Source organism: Rattus norvegicus, chromosome 15 (genome assembly GCF_021556685.1).
Source record: "Rattus norvegicus strain SHRSP/BbbUtx chromosome 15, alternate assembly SHRSP_T2T, whole genome shotgun sequence".
Classification (NCBI taxonomy): domain Eukaryota; kingdom Metazoa; phylum Chordata; class Mammalia; order Rodentia; family Muridae; genus Rattus; species Rattus norvegicus.
The window spans coordinates 22,788,847-22,815,302 of NC_141548.1; the positions used below are offsets into that span (position 1 = coordinate 22,788,847).

The 26,456-nt window shown below is 46.1% G+C and overlaps 1 protein-coding gene and 1 long non-coding RNA gene across 19 annotated transcripts in view; one reads left to right on the forward strand and one right to left on the reverse strand.

Moving 5' to 3' along the window:
- Nucleotides 1-7,618: 7,618 nt before the first annotated feature.
- LOC108352894 (uncharacterized) lies at nt 7,619-17,657 on the forward strand. Its single transcript, XR_015638703.1, has 3 exons — nt 7,619-7,916; nt 9,039-9,229; nt 16,275-17,657. It is a non-coding gene; the product is annotated as an uncharacterized LOC108352894 (long non-coding RNA).
- The window catches only part of Ddhd1 (DDHD domain containing 1), a 67,685-nt gene continuing 57,350 nt past the window's right edge, over nt 16,122-26,456 (reverse strand). For 5 of the 18 annotated variants that reach the window (XR_015637966.1, XR_015637962.1, XR_015637964.1 and 2 more), the window contains 4 exons: nt 25,549-25,801; nt 24,537-24,728; nt 21,904-21,987; nt 16,122-18,619 (listed from right to left, as the gene is read on the reverse strand). Coding sequence is in view for 8 of the 18 variants with exons in the window: in XM_087585545.1 (XP_087441671.1) it covers nt 18,438-18,619; nt 21,904-21,987; nt 24,537-24,728; nt 25,549-25,801 (711 nt within the window). In the remaining 10 variants the exon portion in view is untranslated. 18 annotated transcript variants of the gene reach the window in all.

The window sequence follows — 26,456 nt, forward strand, 5'->3', positions numbered from 1 at the left end:
GCCTGGTAAGGTCAAGCCAAAGGCTAGACACCCCAGAGATCCTGAAGGGACGGTAGGAGCTTGACCTGCTCCCGGCACCAGGCACCTGTCAGGTAGCCAAAGCCCTTGTGGCCGTCAGTCACATAAGGGCAACATCCCGAGCCCTTCCACATAGAGAAGAGCATCCCTAACATCTCAGACCAAGACAATAGGGAAAGAGGTGGACCACAGTCAAGTAGGCTCAAAACAGAGTTCTCCATGCTCATGCTAATGCGGTACCTAGAGGCCCTTCCCAGACATACGTCTCTGCAAAAGGTATTTAATCTCAGGCCCACCCCAGGAGTGGGGTATGGTTTTACGCATTCACTTTCCTTTCCACCATGACAATAAACCGTTTAGAACCATGGACTGTCTCTTTTCATTGAGGCCTTCACCTACAGACCTGGAGCTTAATTACCCTGTAGAAGGCCTCTCTGTGCTCTCAGCCAGAACAGTCAACAAGCCTGCTTCCATCAAGCCAAGGACTATCTCCACGGGGACAAGCTAGAGTTCCCCTTCTCTCCATGACTCCCCCCCAATACTCCCCTACACTCCGGGCTGGACCCAGCCACGCCCCTACTCCGTTCTTAGCTCTTCCTCGACTTCCAGCGATGCCCAGATGTCCAAGAGCTTGAGAACCCCATGGCTGCAGCCTCTCACGGGCTGGGGGACCCCTGAGCCAGGTCCAGCTTTCCCATGTCTCAGACCATGCTCTCCCACCTCCAGAGCAGTGTCTTGTTGCTTCCCTACGCCAGCAGGCCAGTACCCTCTCCGGTGGCATCGGCGAAATCGGCATCGGCAGCAGTGGGGGCGGCAGTGGGGGGGGGCACGGGATAAGAGCAGTCAAACTCCCTTCATTATGCCTCCCCAAGCGACTGTGCCCAGTGGCAGGGTAGAAGCGAGCCCACAACCCTACACAACTCAAGGCCATATCCATTGAGGCTCTAAGTTCTCTTTCTGAACCTGGAGACCTCATTGTTTTGCCTCTGGTGGCAGACACCAAGCCACACCAGTTCTTCCATTTCTGCCCTACTCAGTGCTGGGGTCACGGGCATGTGCAGGACCACGCCTAGCTTTTCTATGGGTGCTGGGATCCAAACTCTTAACCTTCAGCTATCTTTCCAGACAGTTTATTTCAACAGACTCAAATACAATCCTTTCAAACGTATAGGACAAGTTCCCTTTGCTTCCACATGGGATATCTTCAACTGAAGAAACATAGCCAGGACAATCTAGACCCACACCCAGAGAGCCATATTCAGGATCAGAAGGAGTGAGCACAGAGCTGGGCCCCGAGGTAAAATGGCTCACATTTAGGGCCTGCCCTCAGGGACATCCTAATGCCCTTGTGGAGGGCTTTATATAACCTTTCGTTCCAGGTTAACCCGCGAAGGCCCTAGATATAGAAAATGTGAAATATCTGTCTTGATTGGGAATCTGATATAAGGAGTCAAGTCCAAACTAGTGGCCAGCTTGGTGAGTCAGACTTCAGGTGCTGCTATAGAAAACAGCTATAGGGCTAGAGAGGTGGCTCAGTGGTTAAGAGCACTGACTGCTCTTCCAGAGGTCCTGAGTTCAAATCCCAGCAACCACATGGTGGCTCACAACCATCTGTAATGGGATCTGATGCCCTCTTCTGATGTGTCTGAGGACAGCCACAGTATACTCATATACAAAATGGATAAATAAACTAAAAAAAAAAAAAAAAAAAAAAAAAAAAAAAAAAAAAAGAGAGAGGGCTAGAGAAATGGCTCAGCGGTTAAGAGCTCTGACTGCTCTTCTAGAGGTCCTGAGTTCAATTCCCAGCAACCACATGGTGGCTCAACCATCTGTAATGGGATCGGTGTCTGAAGACAGCTACAGTGTATTCGTATACATTAAATAAATAAATAAATCTTTAAAAAAAGAGAGAGAGAGAAAAAAAAACCAGCTATGGACTTTGAAAAGAGGAGGAGGAATGATAACCTTGTATAGCACAGTGAACATTTATAGACAGACACCAAAGCATGACTTAAGAACAACTCCAATCCCGTCATTTGACACTGTCGTCTGCAGAGCCTCCTCTGCTGGTTTCCGTACATTTGCAGACACAGTACTCCAGGACACCCTGCCCTGCCCCCAGACTCCAGCACCCTCTCACCACCCACCCACCCGTTCTTCTGCTTCTGTGGGATAATATCTCATGAATTGAAGGGGTCAGCTGATCTCAGCTCACCTCAGAACCAATCCCTCGCTCATCAGCTGAAGGATTTGGAACAGGCGTAGTTAACTCAGATGTCCTATCAGTGATTCTCTCAGGCCACCCCAGCGCCCTCAGCCCTTTTCTCTGCCATCATGCTTTTCTAGTTTCTGAGTCCTTACCTGCGCAGGTAGGAAGACCGTAATGTGTCTGTCGGCACACCATGTGATGACGAAGGAGTTTTTTATTTCTCTGCTTTGAGAATAAACCTGAAAACGTGTTCCTTCGGTTCATTTAAAACCCGCCCAAGACGACACAACCCTAAAAGATGTCCCTCTTTGTCTTTCGGCCTCACATGCCTGTGAGATTGGATTGACACTAGGTGCAGAGCTGTGCCCATCACGGAGAGGAACAAATCTCTCTCCATCAGCAGCTGGGTACCCTCTCTCAAGACTCAGTGGCAGGTGGGGGAGAGGACTGTCACATGGGCAGAACATGCCCTTGCTTTTGCAACCTCACCCTCCAGCACAGAAAGCAGGTAAGCAAAGAAAGAGGAGAACGTTGATTCAGAGGGAACTCAAATCTGTCAACTTGCATATCATCTGACAGTCATAGGCTCATTTGTGATTCCTGGCCATCCCACAGACCCTAATCCAGTCATGTTAGATGATGTCATTATGCAGCAAGGCCGGCCCAGGATAAGGCGAAGCCTATCATTGGATGAGAAGGAAGGGTAGGCGGGGAAAAGTCTAGGGAGGAGAGAAGAGGAGGAGGAGCCAGGGAAGGAAGATGGAGACAGAGAAGGAGGACGATTCCAAGCCACATGGTCTAGGTCAATTTTATCTCGTCTAGGTGGACGGTTTCTACCTTTATTAATTGACAGTGAATTTAATCTGTGGATGTATTGTAGATTGAGAATTAACATATAAATCTGATTGTTAAATTACAAATTTCTAGAGCTTTGAATTTACCAGGCTATAGGGGATGTGAGCAAAGTTCCCGGTGGGCAGAGAGACAGCCTCTCTTAGTTCCGGAAGCCATGCTAGGCTGTAGAGTGCCTGGGGTAGCGTGGCATGGTGCCATGCTACAATGGTCCATAGGATACGTGTGTGGCAGGCGTGGTAACAACCCGCTAAAGGGACAGTGTGTGAAAGCGACTGGCAGAGAAACAGCCAGAGCACGCAGCTCCCGCGGATCCGAGTGGAGTGAGAACGAGTGGAAACCGGTGCCGCTGTTTTTTTAATTTTACCGCAACACAGTCACGCTATTACCTTCACTCCTGCTGACATTAACGGGAACTTCCATAATTTTATTTACTTACTAATTGAGACGGAGTTCCATGAAGCCCGGGCTTGCCTCAGACTCACTTGGTAATCAAAGAAGACCCTGAGCTCCTGGTTGTCCTACCTCCACCTCCTGAGTGCTGGATCTCACGTGTGCACTACTGTGCTACTTGGTCTGTGCAGTGCTGGTGAGCAAAACCAGGGTCTCCTGTATGCTAGACAAAGACTCTGATGACTGGGGTGTACTCCCAGCTCTTGGCTTTCTTTTTGACTCCGTTGGATTCAGACTTACAATTTCTGTTTGCATTCACGTTTAAATGGGATCAACGTGTACTCAGTGTACCTCAGAAGTTCCACTAGCCTCTTTCAACGCTTGCCGAGGTGTCTAAGTCTCACAGGCACTCAGGGCTTGACTGAGGATCCCTCTTGCACAGCGTGTAGATGACCTTGAACTTTGGGAAAGTAGAAAGGCAGAAATAGGCGATTGGAGGCTGGAGGATGTCTGGGAGGCCTTACAGTATGAGCAAACTGAGAGCTAGGTCTGCCAGTGGGTGGTGGAGAGGGGACATTAGCATCAGTGAAGAAATGCAGTTGCCCATCCCCTACCTTTAATGGTGGATTCTGAGGGGCGAATGTCCAGGGTATGCTGACAGACACCTCCTTCACCTCACTAAGCACCACCTGTCTATATTTCTTGTTTAATATCGAATAGGTGTTGACATAGACTTTTCACACAGGCTAGCATGGAGTTCAAGATGGCTGTGAATTTATGATAATCTAGCCTTCGTCTCTTGAGCACTAGGATTAAGATATCTACTGGGTGAACAAGCCCAGGGGATCCTCACCTGAGCTGGGCAGGTCTTGGTACCACTTTCTTGAGTCTTCCAAATTATGAATTAGATGAGCCCATTTTCTTTATATATCCCATGTCAGATATTTTGTTATACTGACAGCAGTGGAAGGCGGGCGACTCATTACCGTTGTCTAACGGATACCGTTGCAGTCAGTGGTGGAGAGGCCTCTCTTCCCCATGACATTCATTTATGAACCATGTCTCACCAAGCGACTCATTGTATGTGGCAAAAACTTTGAAGACACTCATTGAAACATCACACCTTATACCATCCTTGGCCCTCAGGGTAAGTGGGATATAAACATTTAGACATTAAAGAAGGATTTTAGGGGAAGAAGTATCTGAAGGGCTGGGTTGTTTCCACAAGCTTGAATGTGAACTTGTGTGTAGGGTCAATTAAGACCACGCAAGCCTAGATGGCCTGGGCTGGTAAGAGAGTAATTAGTCAAGGTTCTCTAGAGAGACAGAAATATACTCATATATATGTATATGTGTGTCTGTGTGTTAATAATAATAATCACACACACATATGTGAGAGAGATGAGAGAAATGATTTACTTTCTAATTTTTGCCTTTATTTTTACTTTACGTAGATTGGTGTTTTGCCTGCATGTATTTCTGTACACCATATGGGTACCTGCAGAAGAGGGAAGAGGGTGTCTGATCCCCTGGGAGTAGAGTTACAGATGGTTGTGAGCCACCATGTGGTTTCTGGAAATTGAACCCCAGTCTTCTGGAAGAGCAGCCAGTGCTTTTAACCCATGAGCCGTCTCTCCTGTCCCCTTTAAGAATATGTTAAGTTGGGCTGGGGATTTAGCTCAGTGGTAGAGCGCTTACCTAGGAAGCGCAAGGCCCTGGGTTCGGTCCCCAGCTCCGAAAAAAAAGAACCAAAAAAAAAAAAAAAAAGAATATGTTAAGTCAGCAGACTTTAAAATAGCTTTAACAATCGAGTCACATCTGAGAGGCTGAGCTCCCCATAGGACTTGATGGCTGGTGTCTCTGCAGTCACAGTGGTCCCACAGTAGCTGGCTCTCATCGGGGAGGCTGACAATCTTGTGTCTGCTCAGTCTACAAGGCTGTCCCAATCTGGTCCCCCAAACATGAATGGTTCCTGGGGAGCTGCTGGTCCTTGGTCCATGACAGAAACACAGAAACACTGCTTTTGATACCAGCAAAGGAATCGACTCCTTAGCACAAGGAAGGCCAAGTGAACAAATGACCAGTAAGCCTGCTTTGGCCACATCCTTTTATCTGGGCGGTAATTAGAAAATGCTGTTCACTCATGGGGTGGGTCTTTCAGGTGAGGCTTCCTGCTCAGGTGATTCTATTTGTGGTCAGCTGACATTAGAACGCTGAGAGGGAGCATGGCATTCTAGAACACATCTCAGAGGAAGGTCCCTTAGCTCAGTGACGTGTGTCTTTAAGCAGACAACTCACTTCTATCTGGAGATGAGGGATAACTGATTGACCCTCTAAACTGTGCCTTGTTGGTTCCTTGATTGACAGGAGATTCCAGGAAAAAAACGCCTTTATGTGTGGTGCCGTCAAGAGGAGGATGTGCTGGCTGCTACAGAGCCAATCCTTGAAAACTAAACGATGTATTGGCTCAGAGAGTAAAGGTTATAAATCTACTTATTACGTATTAGCTCACATTAGGTGTGGGTCTATCTTTCCTTGGGGGTCTTGGCCATTGGCCCACTAGAGAACGTAAACATTGAGCAGGGTTCAGACAGCCGAGAGTGTGTTAGAAGAACTTACAGAGACAGCTTCAGTGAAAGCTCATTTTAGTGTGCTGGGGGTAGGGTAGATAAGGGCTCTTGGGGTACGGGTGGAAAGGGCTGATTGGCCATAACACAATACCTAATTGTCATGTGGGGAAAGAGTGAATCATGCAGCACTCATGGGAAGTTCATGCAGGGTTATCCTTCAAACAAGGTCAGGCATGAGCTCAGTGACACTCTCCAAACAGGGTCCTGCAGGAAACACCGAAACCCCACTGAGAAAGGGAGTCCTCCATTTTGCTCTGAGTTTAGTAGATGGCTAGTACAAAATGAACCCAATGGCATTTTTTGGAGGTTGTCTTGTGAAGTTTTGTCGGGGCTTATTTTGAGGGAAGGCCAGGGGAGGGGTCTTTGGAACAAGGTTTCTCCGTGTAGCTCTGGCTGTCCTAGAACGTGCTCTGTAGAGCAGGCTGCCTCAATCGGAGATCCTCCTGCCTCTGCCTCCCTAAAGGCATGCATCGCCACACCCAGCCTTTCTTCTTTTTCCTTTTAAACCGTATAGTCTTTCGTGTCTATACTCTGGCTTCTGGTTCTGTGTTTTTAATAGGCTCCCTTTATGTGCAAACGTCGCTGTGTCTCTGGGTGTTTATTGTGCTTTTCCTTTGGCTCTTTTTCTTCTGTTTTGTCAGATTCCAGTTTGTTTTTATTTTATTTTATTTTATTTTTATTTTACTCCTTTTTAAGATGCTCCTTTGTTTTCTAATGAGAGAAGGGGTGTGGATTTCAATGGGAGAGGAGTCGGGGACAATCTGAGACAAGTTTGGGGTGGAGAAACCATAATCAGAACATATTGTATGAAAAAAAAATCTATTTTCCATTAAAAAAAAAAAAGTGAAGCGGGTTGGGCCCTGTCAGGCAATCCAGTTAGGAAGGAGGACAAATGGGAGAGAAGGGGGCAGGGAGGGGGAGGGAGGGAGGGGGAGAGAGAGAGAGAGAGAGAGAGAGAGAGAGAGAGAGAGAGAGAGAATATGAATGAATGAATATGAATCACCCAGGCCGGCCTAGGTAACTTAGTGAGACTGTCTCAAAATGAAATCGGGGGAAAATGGGGGTGTGGCTCATGGGAGAGCATTCGCCTAGCATGTGTGTAGGGTCCTGGATTTAGTCCCTGCTATGTCAAACTGAAATGGCCAGAAGCAGTCGCTCTGCCTAGTGTGACGTCCTGTTTTTGGATTTTGTTTTATCTTCACTTTTCCTTTTGTGGCACCGAGGATTAAACCCAGAGGGACGCACATGCTAGGAACGTGCTCTACCCCTGGCATAGATGATAGCACGTCTTTTGGTCAGTGTGCAGACTTACCTAACCCACGCTTCTTTCTCCCGTCTTCTATGTGGAATGTGGCCATGGAAATGAAGGGTATTTGGTGTTCGTAAGAAATCAAACTCTTTAAAGAAAATTAAATCTTTTTGCTCCCAGGGTCCACCGGTATCAAGAATTGGGGGATGTTGTAGGGGAAGGGAGGCCCTCTTACCTTTTTTTTTTTGTTGTTGTTCTTTTTTTCAGAGCTGGGGACCAAACCCAGGGCCTTGCACTTCCTAGGCAAGCGCTCTACCACTGAGCTAAATCCCCAACCCCCCCTCTTACCTTTAATGCTCCTTGGCAATGCACCAAGGACCAAGCACTCCCTGGGAAATCCAATCTGGGGGTTGAGTCCTGGCAGGATTTAGACTCAAACAAGAGCATCATTCAAGCTAACGAGGGCTGGAACAAGTAACATCACTGTGAGGATCTGACTACCAAGCGTGCATATTAATCAGATTAACTCGTTTCTTGCTTTTGCTGTTGTGGCAATCGAACTGAGGTAAGTCACTCTCCTTTGACACATATCTCTGCAGCCTGTGGCGGGAGGAGCTGTGGGCCCTGGGCTCTCAAGCCAAGGCTGGCAAAGACTAAGGAAGGAAGCTTGGCTTTCAGAGGAGTTCTCCCCTCTCGGGCATCTAGGAGGGCAATGGAATTGATCCAACAAAGAATGGAATGGCTTTGTAACGTCAGGACCACCTACAAACAAGTGCTGTTGTGTATTCAGACAAACTAATGCCTGCTGGGTTGTAGGGTTTGCTTCTTTCCCTCCTGGGTTTGGGGGGATGAATTCAGGTGATTGGGCTCACAACAGCAAGTGCTTTTACCTAATGAACCATTTCCCTGGATCTGTCTTTATCTTTAAATGGAGCTAGCAAACAGTAAACCCAGGGCATGGAAGTGGATTAGTAACCACCACAGACACCGGAAGTGGAGACCCCTTCCTTTCTTGGCCGGCTCTTACTGTGCTGCCTAAACTGAAAAATTTTGCTCTTGGAACCACAAGTCTCTCAAGTCAGGCGTGCACTACCATGCTAGACACGGAAGGGTTTCTAAAAGCTGGTTTTGCCTAGCTTTGTGCAAAACCCCTTTAAACGTTCATGTTTAAACATGTTGGGGAGGAGAGTCACTCTTAGGTTTAGGGGTAGAGTTATGTGTGAACGAACAATTATCAATACATTAACAAGAGAAGAGGCATACAAAGTTTATCGATGGGGATATCTGTAGTTCAGACACTATTGTGTGCCTATGTGTGCGCGCGAGTGTGCTTGCGCCAAAGGTCGACATTAGTGTCTTCCTTTATTGTATTTTTTCATTTAATCATACAGATTAACCATTACTCCACAGCTGGATGTGCATGCAGAGCTACTCTGTTAACATTTAAGTTGCCAGAGGTTGTCTGAGGGAGGTTGTCTGAGGTTGGCCAGGACTCAGTGTCTCCCTCTGTCATTCTCCACCGTAAGGGCTGGGGGGGGGGGTGAGGGGGATGAGGGGGATACGCTGTGGGAAGCCGTTAGGAACAAGGGAACTAAGGAGGGAGGACACTGCAGCAAGTTCTGTCGATGTCTACTCCTTGGCGTTGCCTTTCCTTTCCAGTGATTCCAGGTCTGTTCTTGGTACACAGGACAAGGCTGGCTACCCATTGTGACTTCTACAGAGGAAACTACAACCTACATATGGCCTTTAGTGACCTCCGGCTCCCTCCAAGGCTGTTTAATAAAAACCATGGTTTGACCGGCAATAGAATGATCCAAATAAGAAACATCCTTTCATTCTATCTCCCAACGAAATGAACACAGACCAAGAGATGGAGAGGTAAGCAAATCAATTCATAAATGAGCTGGACAAAAAACAATGGAAGACGTTAGTGTGTAAATGGTTACAATGTTCTCTGGGAAAAAACCCACAACGACACAGTAACAGAGTGACGAGAAAGGAGGACGGATTTCCTGATGAACACTTGGAGGCTGGGCTAACTTAAGGCCTGGAAGTTCCTGGTCACAGGAAGAGAGGGTGATTCTAAACACTTCCACACTGGCCTTCAGCAGGGCGCTGCTCAGTGGTTCTAACGAGGTTGCCTCAGTTTCATGCCTTGAGTGCAGGGAGGTTCAACCCCCATGCCAGCCGGATTACCTTCTTTGAAATACCTTAGTTCCTCCTCAGAGAAGCCTGGCTGGTACAGCCATCACCCCAGGATTTGCAAAATTAACTTCGCTTTGTCTTTCTGGGGCATTTTTTTTTTCCTTTTCTTTTTTTTACCCGGAGCTGGGGACTGAACCCAGGGCCTTGCGCTTGCTAGGCAAGCGCTCTACCACTGAGCTAAATCCTCGACTTCTCTGGGGCATTTTTTTACCCCTCCCCCCAATGACATATATTCTAAAAAACTTTACGCAACCTATACACACTCTTGTAGATTTGTTTTTCAAATAAACATGTGGCTTAGTGATTGTTCTGCTGTGTGTGGAAAATACTATGACACCTTTAAATGTCATATTATAATCGGATTTAATGAAGTACCATCACTTATTTAATCCTAATTAACAGATATTTACATTACTTTATATTGTGGGCACCAAACATTCTGCAAAAATGTACTTTTTACACAGGCCATTTTGCGTGGGGAGAATAGTTGAAGGATCTGAGGATATTTGAACTTTATAGACTTTCTGGGTTAAAAGACAAAAGACACTCTGGTTACTTATTTTGTGAAGGTGTCTTGGCTGCATGTATGTCTGTGCACCACCTTCCTGGTGACCCTGTAAGCCACTGGATCCTCTGAGACTAGAGTTACAGATGGTAGTGAGCCGCCATGTGGGTCTCGGGAATCACTGCTGGGTCCTCTGGAGGAGCAATCAGTGCTCTTAACTCCTAAGCTATCTCTCCAGGCTGTTTACCTTTATGAGACCAAGCATTAAGGGAGAGGTTAAATTCAAACGAGTTTTGATATATTCTTTTGGGATAGCATTTCACTAATAATTTAGGGAGATAATCACCACATAAGACCTATCAATAAAAGATTCCAGTTTCTTCTCTGTACCATTCGGGTCATGTTTTCTCTGTGATTCTGATGCCTTATAAATTCTTCATGGCAAATAGGGCTGATACCTAAAAACACCACAGGAAATCTGAATCCAGTTTTATACCTACTGTTTGGCAATATTTCAAATGTGGATTTTAGGCAAATTAAAAACAATCCATCAAGGGTTAAAACTTTCTACTGAAAAGCTAGCCACAAGGAGGCAGAATCTGCAGTATACTTCATCCACGATGCCCTAGCCATCACTGTGCAGAGCATTCCAGCCATGGAGCCTCACTCCAGAGTTCTCAGGTCAGCTGGCTTGAACGCTGCATGAAGACACCCAAGGTTTGGCTCTCTTCCCAGACATTCATTTTGCTTTTGCAGCAAGTTTGGTCATGCCTGGAAATTTGCTGACCCCAGTACTCGGGCTGGTCACTTCTTGAAAGTGACACTGATTTCATTGGTCTTTGGGTGCCCCAAGATTTTAGGATTCTACTCTCCAGACTTACTGTGGTTGCAAGTTCTCTAGTGGGCTATGCTCGGGAGGCTTTGGCAGGAGGATCCGAGGTGTAAGAGGAGCTTGTTAGTTGACTACAGAACATGAAGATTTGGAGGAGAAAGTTGCATACCCAGGCACGCTGGAGTTCCAACTGGAGGATCCTTATCTTTAACTGTCCAATGGACTGAAGTTATCTTTTACATCTCTGGCAAACGGCCACTCCATAAAGGTCAGCCAAAACTTGATGAACTGGGTACCTTCCACCATCGTCTGGTCCCAACAAGGAAAAGCCGAGACCCTGTCTTAGTTACTGAACTATTTAGGACCCAAGTATGTGTTGACACACAACTGTGGGCATTTTTTGGATGACAATTCCAAAACAATTAGTGTATTCATCATCTTGTTCCAGAACACTTTCTTGGGCACACGTGAAGAACTAATTGGAACTTTAAAAATGTACGGTAGTGTGGTGGACATTCCAAGGTGATGTGTCTTCTGCTATCACATGCTTTAGAACATTCTTTAACTCCCCCCTCTTTTTCCTGCAACAAAAGACCCTGTGTTCTAAACTCGAAAGGACACAAGAATGTGGACAGTGTAGTGTTTAATGAATGCTTCCCTTGTTTAGTACAACCAAGAAGCAGGACAAAGGCCAAGGCGAAAACTTGGAGGCAAGTTCTAAGTAAATTAAAGGCATATGGAATATTTGTCAAGGCAAAGACAAGGCTCCACGATTTAGCTAGAAAACAGATCGAAATGAGCTGTGAATGAGACAGTGGTTCGACCTGATGATCTCACTGGTTTGCTGCAGATTGAGCATGCTGCCAAATTCATGGAGTAGAGAACCGAGATGGCTGGCAGTATTCTGATGGCTGGCTTTCTATTCCCACTAAAATAGAGACACCATAGGCTCTAAGTAGTAAGTACCCGAACAGGAGAAGCTAATGACAGGTGAGGCAAGACCATCAGCAAGAAGAAACCATTACAATGGTATAGGCAGAAGGCACGTGGCATCCAGAGATCATCTTCAAATCCAGCGAATTCCATACTTTCCTTAATAGAAACCATCTCAAAAAAGTTATAACGGTGCCTTAGGTTTTTGTTGCTCTGATAAACATAATGAATAAAAGAAACTCAGGGAAGAAAGGGTTTATCTCATCCTACAGATATAATCTATCCTGAAGGGAATTGAGGACAAGGGACTCAAGGCAGGATCTTAAGTAGAGGCCATGGAGGAACACTGCTTACTGGATTGCTCTTATGCTCAAATTTATCCCTTTAAGTAACTCCTGGAAACACCTTCCCAAGGGATATGCTGTCTACAACAGGCTAGGTCTTCCCTTCCACATCAATCAATCTATCAATCAATCAGTCAACCAACCAATCAATCAACCAACAAAACAAGCCCACAGATATTCCTGTAGGCCAATCAGATGGCATTTTCTCAATTGAGGTCCCCTCTTCCCAATGACAAAAGTCAACCAGGCTTTGGGGGTTGGCTTTAGACTTGAGAACTATTACCTTCGAAGCTGTGACTGTTCTGCGTTGTAAGATCCGAATGTGTCATTTGAGGACTTCATCATCTGATGCCAAGGAACACGATGGCCAGTTTCTGGTAGGATGCAGGATGTGGTGGCCATAGCTTTTGAGCAGACAGACTCCACTATCCTTCCATTTCCATAAGCATATTAACTAAATTCTGGTTCAGAAAAGTTGGAACTGGACAATGCCAGCTAAATGTCAAGATTTTTGCCATTCAAGCTGATCACTGCAGAGATAAACTAGGAATCGTGGATGCTTCCACAAAATCGAAGGGTCTGAGAGGATTCGCTTGCCTTGTCTGACACCGATGGGGAAACAAGGGGAAGGAGACCCTCCTTGAACTCTCACGGCAGAGCAGAGTGGGTTTACTGTGACAGACCGAGGACCAGAAGTACATGGCTAGGCTTTCATGCAATTTTTGTGGGATCAGTTAATATGTTTAAAGGCCAAGATGATGGGAGAGGGTGTGGTCATCGCCAAGGGAAGTTTGAATGGGACTCCAGGTGATGTGTCGATGCCTGGTCACCCAGTGCCGTGGATCCAAGTCAGTGAGGACAGAAAGGAGAGTGACCAGTACTGAACGTTAACAGGCTTTCCCCATCGTTTCCTAAATCCAGCTGTTTGCTAAGCACGTTCTTTATGCTATGTATTCTAAGTAAACTAGGTACTTCAGTGTGCACAGACGCTCAGGCTCAGTGAGACCTCTAAGCCACGCTATATACATCCCCCAATAATCTCTAGCCGTTTATGCCCAAAGGTGGCCCCGATGCCAGTCCTCCCTGGGTTGAGCATACACTTTTTTCTTTTTTAAATCCTACTCTAACAGAAATCTGGCCAGGTGGACTCATCCTATGGGGAATTTCCCAACAGAGCCGCACTCTGTCACATATAAATGGAGACACAAGGTAAGAGACAACGCTAAGCATGAACCCGCCCTGTTCAAAGGCTGAGGAAAAGTTCACGCTATCCGACTATTTTTGGGGGTGTACAAATAGTCAGCAGAACTGCTTTTCCTGGTCTCCAAAATACACGTGGTACTTACGCTGCATTTATTAACTTACAGTATAAGTTTGGGGAATGACCTTGCTGCTGTCAAACACGAGATGAGGAGGACTGAGAGGCAAACGCCGATCTTGCTGCATTCATTTCCTTCCTTACCGTGTTTGCAAGTGCTACTGGAAAGGAAGCCTGTTTGCCTGGGGTTGTGTGTCCCCTGCCCCCTGGTACAGTGTCTCAGACATGCAAAGAAGTCTGCTCAGATCTGCTCAGGCTCTCTTTACGAAGCCTGAAGGAGTAAAGGAGATAACTCCAGACACAAGTTATAGGCAGTTAGGCCTGTCACTTGTAAGACTAAGAGGGGTGCGCATGTATGTGTCCCCCACCCCAAAGCCACTTTCTACCCTTAGGGATTTCCCATTAGCTTTTTTTTTTAAATTCTTTTTTTCGGAGCTGGGGACCGAACCCAGGGCCTTGCGCTTGCTAGGCAAGTGCTCTATCACTGAGCTAAATCCCCAACCCCTTCCCATTAGCTTTTGAAACAGGCTGTCTGCACAAAACAGGATGGGAGGTTGTGACTTGAGCCGGATGGAAGCTCACTGCCTTGTCAGATGAGGGGGTGAAACTGCAGAATGAACGAATGATCTATGCTCAGGATTTCCTTAGTAGAAGCTGGTCTTTTTGGCGAAGTTTGTACCCCTTCCAACAGCACCCGGCTGCTGTGAAATGCACTGAATACAGCAGATTCCCGACATTTTTTTTTTTTTTTTTTTTTTTTTTTTGAGATGAGGTCTCAGTGTGCAGACTTGGCTGGGAACTCTATGTAGACCAGGTTGGCTTTGAACTCTACCACTTTCTGCCTTCCTAGTGCTGGGGTTAAAGGTGTGTACCATCATGCTTGGCTTGAAGGAACCTCTAAATTTGCCATGTCTCACTGACTCTCTGGCAAGACATGTTAATATCTGTAGACCATGTTTAGGAAAACTATCACTGCTCTGGCTTTAAGACTTGATCAGTCTTTCCTTGGAGATCCCACTGCTTCCCCCGTCACTGTGCATCTGGTCCCCTGTTAAGCCTGTAAACCTTATTTTCATGACTTTTGCTGCTATGTGAAACTGAAACAGGGTTTTGCAGAGGACTCTGAGATTTACAGTCTCCAGACTGGAGAGACGGCAAAGCAGTCAAGGCCACTGGGGGCTCTTACCTGTTGGCTCACAACCATCTCTTAACTCCAGTTCCAGGCAAAGCAGCCTCCTCTTCTGATGGCTGCTGCCACCAGGCTTGCATGTGATTTTGGTCACGCGGGCAGAAACACTTGTAAATATAAATCTAAAAAGATATACAAAATCCACACAAACTGAAACTTGAGGGTTCTTTGAAAATATTCCCTGAAGACCAGGACAGAACACATATCTCAGGTCACCACCACTGCAGGACTAAGGTTCCCTCAGGGCTTGTGTTCATTTAGCACAGGGGTAAGGAGGGACCTGAGTTGCATGGTTCAAATCCAGCCTAAGCGGCCCAGCTCCTGGCAGAAGCCTGGGGTCTGTGTGGCAGCAGGGTAAAGGTGCGAAAGGAGAATGCACAGACCCCAAGCTCGGTTTGGTGGTTTCTTTTTTTCTACTGGTACATTGTCTTTTCAGCTCTGCCTTGGCCACTAACACCTCATAGACATCGGCCTGTATCCATAACTAGTGCAAGATTCAAAAGCATTCTAAAGATCTTTTGGTCAGGTTCTCAAAATCTTAGATGCCTTATTCACTAGAATCAAAGGAAATAGTGACCGACGAGGGCCATCTTTGACAGTGTTGCAGGTGCTGACACTGCACTCACTTTACGTGTGTTACGTACCTGTGAGGGCAGGTGTACACTGTGACAGTGTACAGGGGGCAGAGGGCAGTATACAGGAGTCAGCTTGAACTCAGGCCGTTGGGCTTGGCTGTCTCTAACCACTGAGCCGCCTCCGTGGCCCGTGATCTCTTTCCTAGATGTCTATTGGTGTCTGTGTAGCACACCACCACCCAGGCTTGCTTCAAAGTCACTATGCAGCAGAGGACAACTGATCCTTCTTCTGATCCTCTCACCTCCCACGGGCTGGGATTACAAGTGTGTTCTGGGTTTGTGTGCGGGTGGCGATTAATTCCAATACACTCCATGTATGTTTGGCAAATACTCCATCGGCTGAGCTCCAACTCTGCCCCACCCCCGCTTCAACCAGCCTAAAGCAGCCCTTCCAGCTTGGCTGCCCTGTTCTGGGACCCAGGCGCGCTGAATGCTTGACAGTAAGGGAGGACGCCGCACAGAGAGAGAGAGAGAGAGAGAGAGAGAGAGAGAGAGAGAGAGACTGAGACTGAGGAGAGTTCTTGGATCTGAGAGCTTTGAAGCAAGCACAAAAGCTAACTTTCTGATATAAAGTCTAAGGTTCTCAAGGCTTAGAAAGCCAGTGCCATTTTGTAATTATGTCCTGAGATACACTTAATATTGGATTATATGGAAAGTGCACCAAAAAAAGAGCAATTACTGCTGAAAGAGGAATAAAAAGCCTCAGAAGGGCCAATTTTAAAGGAAGAATAAGATTTAACTCCAAACAGAGCCTTCGTCCAGCCTAATTGGGTTAAAGTTTGGGTGACCAGTACACAAGAGACACAGTGTGAACACAGGGAGAGGAGAATTTTAATAGAATCAAAATCAGGACTTTTTGGGGCCGATTTAGTACTTGCTGGAGTAAAGTTGCCAACTGTTACTTGGTAACTGACTTAGCTTCTAAATCATCAAAATGACACATACTCTGTATATTACTTTAGTGTATACAAGCACATCCCGTGATTACATGGAGAGACGAGGAGACGAGAGCTCTAAGACCAAAACTGCCGCTGCTACTGATGAGACGAGGGGCTGAGAGCAGCGTCCAGAGGCACAGAGCATCTGCTTCTGACAGACGGGGGTCTGAATGCTGCTCTTCTCCAGAGCGGACAGAAACTCAGTGAAATCCGACTGTTGGCACGTGAGGAAAAGTAAGTGGACACACTCCTTTGCTTACAGGGGCACGCTCTTCCTTTCAGTTGATAATCAACAACACACGCTCAACCACCTTTAACGACAGCATAGGACACGGGCCTAATTTTCCTGAGAGTTAAGCGAGACCTGCTAATAAACAGGCTATGAAGCTGACCCGAGTGACTGGAACCTCCAAACTCAGACATGGCGCTTCAGCCCCACTAGCTAAGTCTCGGCCGTTAGAGCAAAGGTGCCTCTGTCAGCCACATGCTTGGTCACACAGCCTTGGAACTGTCAGGCACTAGAAAAAAGTGCCGTCTATTGTGCGAATTCGATGGCCGCCGAGGAGCGGGCAGCACTGAGGGTAAGGGGTAATACCACAGAAAGCCACAGGCTCTGCCACCCTGGAGAGAGAGCAGCAAGGGCCATGTGGGCTGACCAGCTCTGCTCCCATCTGCCGAGGACTGCCGGAAGCTGCAAAGCTCTTCACACACAAGACAGACAGCACCTTGAGTGGAACCTATGGAGAGCCACCAGATGTGAGTGTTGGCTACGGCAGGAATGGCTACTGCTCCCTTGATGTTAACTCCTCGTCTGAGTGTAAGAATCTGGACGGTATCTGTTAGGTAAAACTGGGCTTCGTGGCCATCTTCTAACCTACTAACATTTGCAGGCTTCTCCAGGTCACTCACGAGTGACATCGTTAAATAGCACAGGGAAGAATATGGCCTGGCTTTAAGCCACACTCTCTCCATTTGCTGTGTAATCTAATGCAAGGCACTTGAAGAACTGGTGCCTCGGTGTACGAACACGTGACGTGGTAATGTGTTCACTTACCTCAGGAAGCGGATACACAGACGGCTGGGCGCTCCAAGCGGACGGGACAGCACGGTGGAAACATCTACAGCCCAGAAAAACCCCAGTGCCTCAGTGTCCACTTCCTGTGCCCGAGTCACCATGCTTTCCTTTCCTTTCCATAGTAAATGTTAGCGGCGGCCCACTCCTTCACATGTGTTAGCTGTTTGGCACACAGATATTTATATATTTCAAGTCATCATGTTCTCTAGTCCAAAGCTGTTTCTTAATTTTCTAATACAGAGAATCCAATAAACACAAATGTGGAGTCCCTGTGCTGAGAACATTTAACTTTCTCTGAAGTATATGAGATATCATTAAAAAAAAAAATTGAACTAGTGCTGTGTGAAACCATGTTTTTAATGAAAAATAAAACAAAAAAAAACCAAAACAAAAAAAAAACCCCCAAAAAACCAAAAAAACAAAAACAAAAAAACAAAACCCAACCCCCCAGACCCCCTGAAATTACGCCACAGGATCAGCTACTCATTTACAAAGATGGAGTTTTGAGAAAAAGGAGCCTCAACATGATACAGAGTAGATGTGGCAAAAGAGACATTAAGCATGTTTCCTGCACTGAAGTAAGTAGGGATGATAAATTATAAGTACAGTAGTTCAAATATTGCTTTTTAGCATTAGCTTTTCAAAACAAGTTAAATTTAGGACATTTAAAATCTGCTATACTCTTCTTTCAAAGGAACTGTGGGCACAGAAGCCTTTGCAGAATCGAGAAGCCACGATGCCCCCTTGTAGTCTTTGCAGAGTGGACTGGCCTTCAGGCACGTCAGCGCTGTAACGCCTTTTGGTTAATACGTTACGTTAGGCTCCTCTGGAGAACTGGGTTGTGATGGCTGCCTTCATGCAGTTCACCTAAGCCCACCACACTCCACTCTGGTGATTCTCTGCAGGGGCTCTGCTAGACTCAATCAAAATGACAGAAACATAAATAACTCCTTTAGAACTGAAAATGTGGTTTTTTTCTCTTTTAAAAATAAAATAAAGTGCTTTTAAATTAAAATATTTCTTGCCCTTAACAAAACCGGAACCTTGGAATCTCCATGTCTTGACACATTTTTTAACAGAAAAGTTTTGGGCCATTCATATCCGTCCAGAGTTCAGATTGAATCTAGGCTGGTCTTTGCCTCGCTGTCATGCTCGTGCTTGTACATGAATGTTAAAAGAAAAAGAGCGACATCCAAGGATGACCAATAGGCAGTGTGCGACGTGACGGCTGACCAATAGCGGCTCTCCACAAGGCCTTCTCTGAGTTCGAAGTCGATCCTGTGCTCCAGTTCCACTGCCAAGACAAGAGTTAAGTGACGGTTACCGTGTGTTTGGTGCAGGCGGGAGACAGTGGGGTGAAAAACCTAGTCAAGGGAGTGACTTAAGCTGTCACATTCTTCACTCTCAACTTATGGGACACTGGGAAAGCCAAAGCAGCCAGGGTCCTACTGTGCAGTCTGTCCCTGCGCCCAAGTCAGCAAAGAATAGGAAGGAAAGAAAGTCAAATCAGTTTGCTTGCTATTGTGGCATATTTTTTGGAGTTCAAAAAAGGGGGCTCCATTTAAGTCTTAGATGGCTGTTTCTTATCTGTCTTCCTTGAAGACTGCACTTCCGGGGAAGTGGGTAGGGCCTCCTCAGTTAGGGAGGCCCTACAGAAGACTCGCTTCTGTGAGGATATGTTCCACAGCAATCACGTTTTAGTGTTTAGATTATACCCATTATTACCTCACAGCCCAACAGCATTCCTCCCCTCATAAGGCCGACTCCCTTAATGGCACCCCTCCCCAAGTCTGCATTTATCAAGTGGGCGCTAGCCTGTGCCCAGGACATTGACGTATTCAAAAGAATCCACTGTGTAGCTGGAACAGTTAAACTGAGGAAGAGCCTGTGGCGGGAAGGGCTTTACCTATAATTTGCTGCCCTCCAACAATTCCGTGAATCCAATTACGACTTTCCAAAACCTACAAAGAGTCCTTGCAATACTGGAGAGAAATGAACAGCTCAAGGCTCTCATCAAATCTCAACGGGTTAACGTAATGGATCCTCAGAAAAACACACTTGGAAAATGACAGTAATGACAGCAGACCTGGCCTGGCAACCTGTTTGATTCCTGGAACCCACATAAAGGCTGAATGAGGGAACCAAGTCCACAAGGTGTCGTCTGGCTCATATATATGGAATTTACTGCAAACACACACACAATACATAATGTTTAAAAAATGGCATTATGCTACTCAGGCTCTCTTTTAAAACTGTCCACGAGCCATCTGATATTGCACAAGATCTCTCATGGCCCTACTGGATACTAATTAATCTGTTTGTTCACTTCAAAGACGTCAAAAGTAAAAGGCGGAGTTATACATAAGGAGTACCGCTCTAGAAAATGATCCTAAACAAATGCTCTGTTAATGGCAGCTTCACAGGGCTCTGGTTTGTGAGCGTACGTACGTGTCTGCCTAGGGAAGCGTTCAGAAGAGGCAGAATGCTAGGCTATCAAACACTTGTAGGGACCACCGACACAGCACCTTTTACAAAGGTCTTCTAACTCTAAGCTTTTCATTTAAGTCAGTCAGAAATTTGCTGAAATCCACGTGCATTTACGTAGAACACCTTTATCTGTTATTTTAGTAGGCCGTGGGCCTTCGCATGAGACTTGAAGGCACAGTGACCCACAAAGACCAGGCTATGAAGATGAGAAAACTGAATTCACAAACATGATGAAGAATCATCAAGATGAAGCAGGTTACAAGAAAGAGAAGAGGCAGGCACGTGGCCGTGAGGATTCACTCTAACGCTGCGGCATGTACCGCTCTAGTCCAGAACTCTGCTGCTGAAACTCTTTTAAAGTTAAAGGGACACTTTTTCTTCTAAGAAGGTCCTGACATTTGTTCTTGACAAGCTATGACTGGACTGTCCTAAATGACTGTCATCATGCAGCTGCTCTACTCTGTTATGTGATCTTGCCACACTCGTCCACCTCTAGCCAGCTTTCCCCAACCAACTTGCTGATTCTCCCACCTCCCTCTGGGCCCTCAGAGCAGCCACTGCACATCTTGCTGGCTCGGAAGGAAGGAAGGTCAGGGTGAGTTGAGTGGGCTGTGTCCCTGTCCTCTCTTCATGTGGCTCACAGACTCTCAAGGGAGAGGTTCTACTTGGCAGCCCCGCTGCACGGCTGTACAACGTGCTTGTGGTCAAAGCAGGCTCTGATGCACGTGTACCGACTGTCCTGTTACTATCACTCCAGGCCTTGCTGGGACTGCAGAGGGTGATGGATTCTCCTAGTTTCTCTAGCCCACTGGGATCATGGGGGAAGGAGAAAATAAAATCACCTTTTCTTTTTTCATGCTTCAGGTAGCTGTATGTAAAATGTCTTAAAATGCAAAACAGAAAGACCTTTGTTCCTGGGCAGGTGGAGAGGAAGAGTGAGAAAGCAGCTGTGCTGTAACACAGACGCGTGCACGCACGCACACACGCACTCGCACCTTCAGGCTGCACGGTGCCCTGGGAGTCAGTTCTCCAGGGCTGGCCTTTGGTTGGTTATTTTAGACAGTGTCTCTCACAGGTTAGGTCAGCCTGGCCAGAGAGGCCCAGGGATTCGATCCCACTTCCCCAGCCCCAGTGGCATTACAGGTGTACCCTGCAGTGCCCAGCTTTTTGGAAAGTGTGTTTTGAGGTTTGAACTCAGGTTCTCTTATAAGCACTTTACCGACTGAGCTATTTCTCTAGTCTAATACGAATTATTTTAATGGAAATGTTTGTCTATGACTACCAATTGAAGATATCCTTATATCAGATAATTTCTGGAGGGGAATCCACTGAGTTAGGCCACTCTAAACTCTCTGCTCTGGAGTAAAAACGGAGTCAGCTTGTTACCCTCAGTTGCCGTTTAGGAACTATATTAGTAGTATGTTTGCTTGATAACTGAAAAAGATGCATAAAAATTTAAAGGTGGCTAAAATAACAAAGAAAACCCTGAACACATTTTTAAATAGCAAAGATAGAATTCACTATCAAAAAGAAAAACACCAAAGAGAAACTATAGAAGAAATGAGAAGTTAGTAGGAAAAGTAATTTTAAATTGTTAAGATTAGTCTTTAGTGACAGATTCAGGATATGCTGGGAAGGAAGACTGGGAATACCTTTGCACCAGTATCACTACGTTAAAAATCCACCCCCACCCCCGTGAGGGACACTGCATACTGTGTGGAATGACCTGACGCTATGGCGACCCCAGCCCAGGTGCGGACGGCAGACATTAGCAGTGTGGGTGATGGGGTTCTCTGTGGCAGGGAACTGTATGGCTAAGTACAGACATGAAAGGAACCGTTAGCCTGAGGCCTGAGGACAGTACAGCAGACAGACACAGGCCTACGCCCTCTCCTCTCTCAAGTCCTTCTTCTGTAGGAACGCTGTGTTTCAGCATCTGACTTGGGCATGAACTCTAGCATTGTGAGGAGCACAGAGTCTGCAGTGGGAGCACTGAGGCAGCCCTCAGAGGAGCCGATCCCATTTCTCCCTGAGTGGATCTCTAGGGAGAGCATTTTCAGGGTACTGAGCCACTCCTGACATATACCATACCGAGGCTATCATCTTTACTCTGCATTACATTTTCCGGAAAAAGAAGTTGTGGGAGATAAAAGAACGATTCTTGAAGTCTGAAATCTGTGAAGAAAAACAAACAAGACGCTGTAAAGGCAAGGCTGCTAGTTACAAACGGCCTTCAGTGTCGCAGTGACCAATCGTTAAGAGCCACATTCCAAATAAGCTGATTAAGCCCAGCACACAGAGAGAGGAGCTCACCTCTAGGCTTCTGTCAAGGGCTCCTTCATGGAAATAGGAGCTCAGTTCAATCCTCAAATGGAATGTCAGAGTCTGGTAATAGCTCAGATACTCCTCACACTAAGTGCTAATTCATGTTGTAACCTAGAGGCCAAAAACCAAACCAAACAAAAAACAAACAACCCCACACCCCAACCCAAAACAAAAAAACCACCTAGCAGGAACACAAGAAATGAAATCATAAAATGCTTTAGGATAAGCCAGATCTTTTCAGAAGAAATTAAGAACCGCTATGTAAGATGTGTCAAGTGGATGAAAATAAAGGACACCTGACAGGATTTATTCTTCAGAGAGAAGACAAGATTGATCACAAATTCAGGCTGTGTCCTCCTTACCCTCAGATAATGAGACTCAGAGACAGTGGCTTCAGAAGGGAGGCTGTCCGGAAGAGCTGAGGCAGTGTGAGAAGGGAGCAGGAGGGAGGAGGCCCAGGCACCTGATCACAACAGCCAGATTCCACAAAGATTTAAGGAAGAGAGAGTTTCAGGATTGCAAGATAGCAATTATGGCATAAAAGTCAGGATTACACAGAAGAATTCACTACTGAGGCAAGTCCAAGAATCAGGAGTCCCTGTCTAGAGGTGACTATATGAAATAGAGACTCATGATTATCTCAGACGTAGCTGAGACCACAGGTGAAATTTAACATGAAGACTGGCAAAGCTTTAACATGCAAGCATGACACAACATGACTGGGTGTAGTCAAGCAGGATCAGAGGCTGCATGGACGGTACACGCTAGGGTCTGGGTCTGAGGGTACCTGTGTGATGATTTCTGTTTTCTACATTTAGAGCAGTACCTAGAACAGAACGGAGTCTCTCTGCTCAGATTCTATATGTGTTCACTCCTTTTTCTGGGGGTCACTGTTTCTGGGAGCGTCTGGCCCCAGTGTGCACCCTCCCATTCCCCAGCATCACGGCCATGCACTGATAAGATCATGAAGAACCCTAACTTAGTGCCATGTGACAAATTTCCACCAAAATAATTTTTTTCAGAAGTTAACTATTTTGATTACTGCATGACACTAAAGTTCATACATTTATAATCATGTTTCTAACTAAAAATAAGAAAAAAATCACTAAGAACTCAGAAGAAAAGTGAGCTTTACACAAATACCAACATCTAAAAAGAATTGTTTACACATGGCCCTAATGACTTGCAAACACAGTTTGAGCACTGGAAAGGACTGACAGATGCTGTTGCCCACGTAAGGATGCCAGCCCCGCCCACTGCCTGTTCCCCCTGGGGTGCACTGAGTGTGCACAGGCTGGGCAGCCTCTTGGGTGCCACTCAGAGCAGTCTGCTTGCTGGACATTTCAAAATTCAGGGTGGCAGACACAATAAGAACACAGAGCTCCCAGTAACTGCAATGGAGTCTGTTAAAAGGGTTGGAGGAGTCCATCTCTTGTCAGCTTCACAAAGGGAGTGGGTACTTTAGCATTTGTCTCTCCTTACCATAGATGGGAAGACACAAAGTGTCAGTGCTATTACTGGACACTTAAAAGTTCACAGACAAACCAGTGTTTTACAGTTATGTACAGTTTAATTTTAAAAAAATTAAAGTCTACTGGAAAAAAAGTCCACCTTAATGCTTCCTGTACCTACTCATAGAACCCCCTGTTATCCATTGGTAACCAGGGCAGGAACAGAAGACAGAGTGGGACCCAATAGAATGCCTTGCCTTGGAGGGCTTATAAAGCTGCATAGGAGAGTGTGGTTAGCTGCATAGGAGTGTGTGGTTAGCTGCATAGGAGAGTGTGGTTAGCTGCATAGGAGAGTGTGGTTAGCTGCATAGGAGAGTGTGGTTAGCTGCATAGGAGAGTGTGGTTAGCTGCATAGGAGAGTGTGGTTAGCTGCATAGGAGAGTGTGGTTAGCTGCATAGGAGAGTGTGGTTAGCTGCAGGACAGAGCAGATTGTCAGAGAGAGGACACATCAATAGTGACACGAAACTTAAAGACGTATTAATAAAATTGTACTTTGTAGAAGCTAGGGGGCCTACCCTAGCATCTTGTGACCCTTGTGCCAGAGAGTCCTAATCTAGCAACTTGCCAATGCAGACACTAAAACTACACTTGCCTGGAAAATATTCTTTTTTTAAAATTAATTTACTTATGCCTAGAAAACATTCTTTCTTTTTTTTTTCTTTTTCGGAGCTGGGGACCGAACCCAGGGCCTTGCGCTTGCTAGGCAAGCGCTCTACCACTGAGCTAAATCCCCAACCCCCCTAGAAAACATTCTTAAAACACATTACCTTTTCTTTAAAATGCCTAAGACCTGTGTGGATCACAGGGTTCCTGCTCTGCCCGCCCTCCCCATCCCTCCCGAGCTGGAGATAAAGCAGGGAGCTGAAGCAGAGGACTGTGGGACTAACATGCAGAGTCGAGGAAGCCGGAGCTGCTGTGCGGCAGGGTCTGCGTGGCCACGGTGGTGGTGGAGGGTGAAGAGACAGGCTTCTTCTCCTCTTCCGCTGAGTCCTTAGATGGCTCCGACGGCTGTGGTGTGGAGGACCGTCCGAACCTTGAGAACAACATTCCTCCAAGCCCCTTTCCAATGCTAGCAGCCCCTGCATGGCACAAAACAGGGCCGTCGGTCACTCAGCTGACTGAGCTCTCTGCTGACTCCGCTCACGGCACCCTGGAGGGCACCACCCAGAATTACAGCCGACTGCAGAGGGACTCAGCCCTACTCACTCTTCCCCAGGGTGGGGACCTAAAAATACTCCAATTTTACTGTAGATTTCAAGTAAGAATGATGTTTAAAAGAAGTGAAGTATAAATTCTAAAACTACAGATAGAGGAATATACAACAAAGGCAACCAAGGTGTTATTTTATCCCAATCTTCATTATAATGAAGTATATGGCAAGATTAAACATATTTAACAAAAGACCCATGCTGTTGACATGGGGACTCTACCTACTATTAATGGGTATACGTCTTACTAAATTTATGCTATAAAAAGCCACTAGTAACCTTTGCACATGACATCAACTAGCAAGCAAGTCTGATAGCTCAGGCCTACTTAGAGTGCCATCTTGTGGCACTTATAAAGAGGACACTGTCAGAAACAAAGGGCAAATTCAAGTGCTATGCTGGCACAGAAAGTTACTCGAGGAGAGACGAATATCCCTATTGCCTAGGGAAGCAAAAGGACTAAAGAATTTCACTTTGAGAGGACATCGGAGTCCTTGATGCTCCCAGAATGCAGAAGAGCAATAAAACAGCAGTTTTAGGATCCCTCAGCAAGTCACAGAGCCAAGACTGTAAGGAGCAACAGAATGTCCTTTCTTTTCCATCAGTCTAGTCAGAGGATGTCAGAGAATCTGCTTCAGTCAGCAGGGAAGCTCATGCAGAAGGGGTGACAGGTAAGGAATGAGCAACGTACCCAGTATGCTCGCTTTGCCAATGTTAGTTATGGATTCCCCATAGTGGCGCCGAGATAAGACTGGGGAGGTTACAGGGCTCGGGATAGCTGCGATGTTCTCACTCTCTGAAGCTGAGGTAGGCTCTTTTGCTGGGTTGAGAAAGTTTGGCTTCATATGCTCATAAGGTAGAGGGTTCGAAGTGTTGTACCAGTGGATCTGGACTGGAGAAATGTTGCTGTAGTGTTTCAGAATCAATGGCTCTAATCTGTAGGCCTAGATTTTTAAAAATGCAAAGAAACATGACATTAATTCACAATTTCTGGATTTTAGTAAAATATTTATCCCTAAAGCTGTTGAATAAAAATCTTAGAGCAAGAATTTTAAAAATGGCTATTTGAAAAACATTTCTGTTAATATATGAGGCTGTCTAATTACACGTCCCTAATAATGAGAGTATGAAAACAAAAGAAAAATAACAAAAACTGAGTTAGCTTTGACTGCCAGTGTCTACTAACTCATTTTCAGAGAAAAAGACTGTTTTACTAATTCTGACATGATCTAACAGGACTTTTGTCAGACTCACAAAGCTGAAGTGGATGACGGCCCAGACCTTATTACACTTGATTTCAAACACGTGACTCCAGCAAGAGTCTAACTTGAAAGCCAAGGAAGGGAAGCGTCTAGCAAGTCAACTGTTAGTAGTGGTGTGGTTCAGATTCTCACCTGTCACCAACCCACGGCCATTTGTTATGTCACAAAGCTCTCAGCGCTGTCTTAGAGGAAAGGAGAGCAAGTCTGTAAAACCTGGCTGATGCAGGTCTGCACAAGGCATTACGAGAGCATTAGGATAAAGCAGAGCAGCTTGGCAAGACGCCCGCCTAGGACGTGTGAAACTCTGGGTTCGAATCCCAGCACCAGACACAGAAAG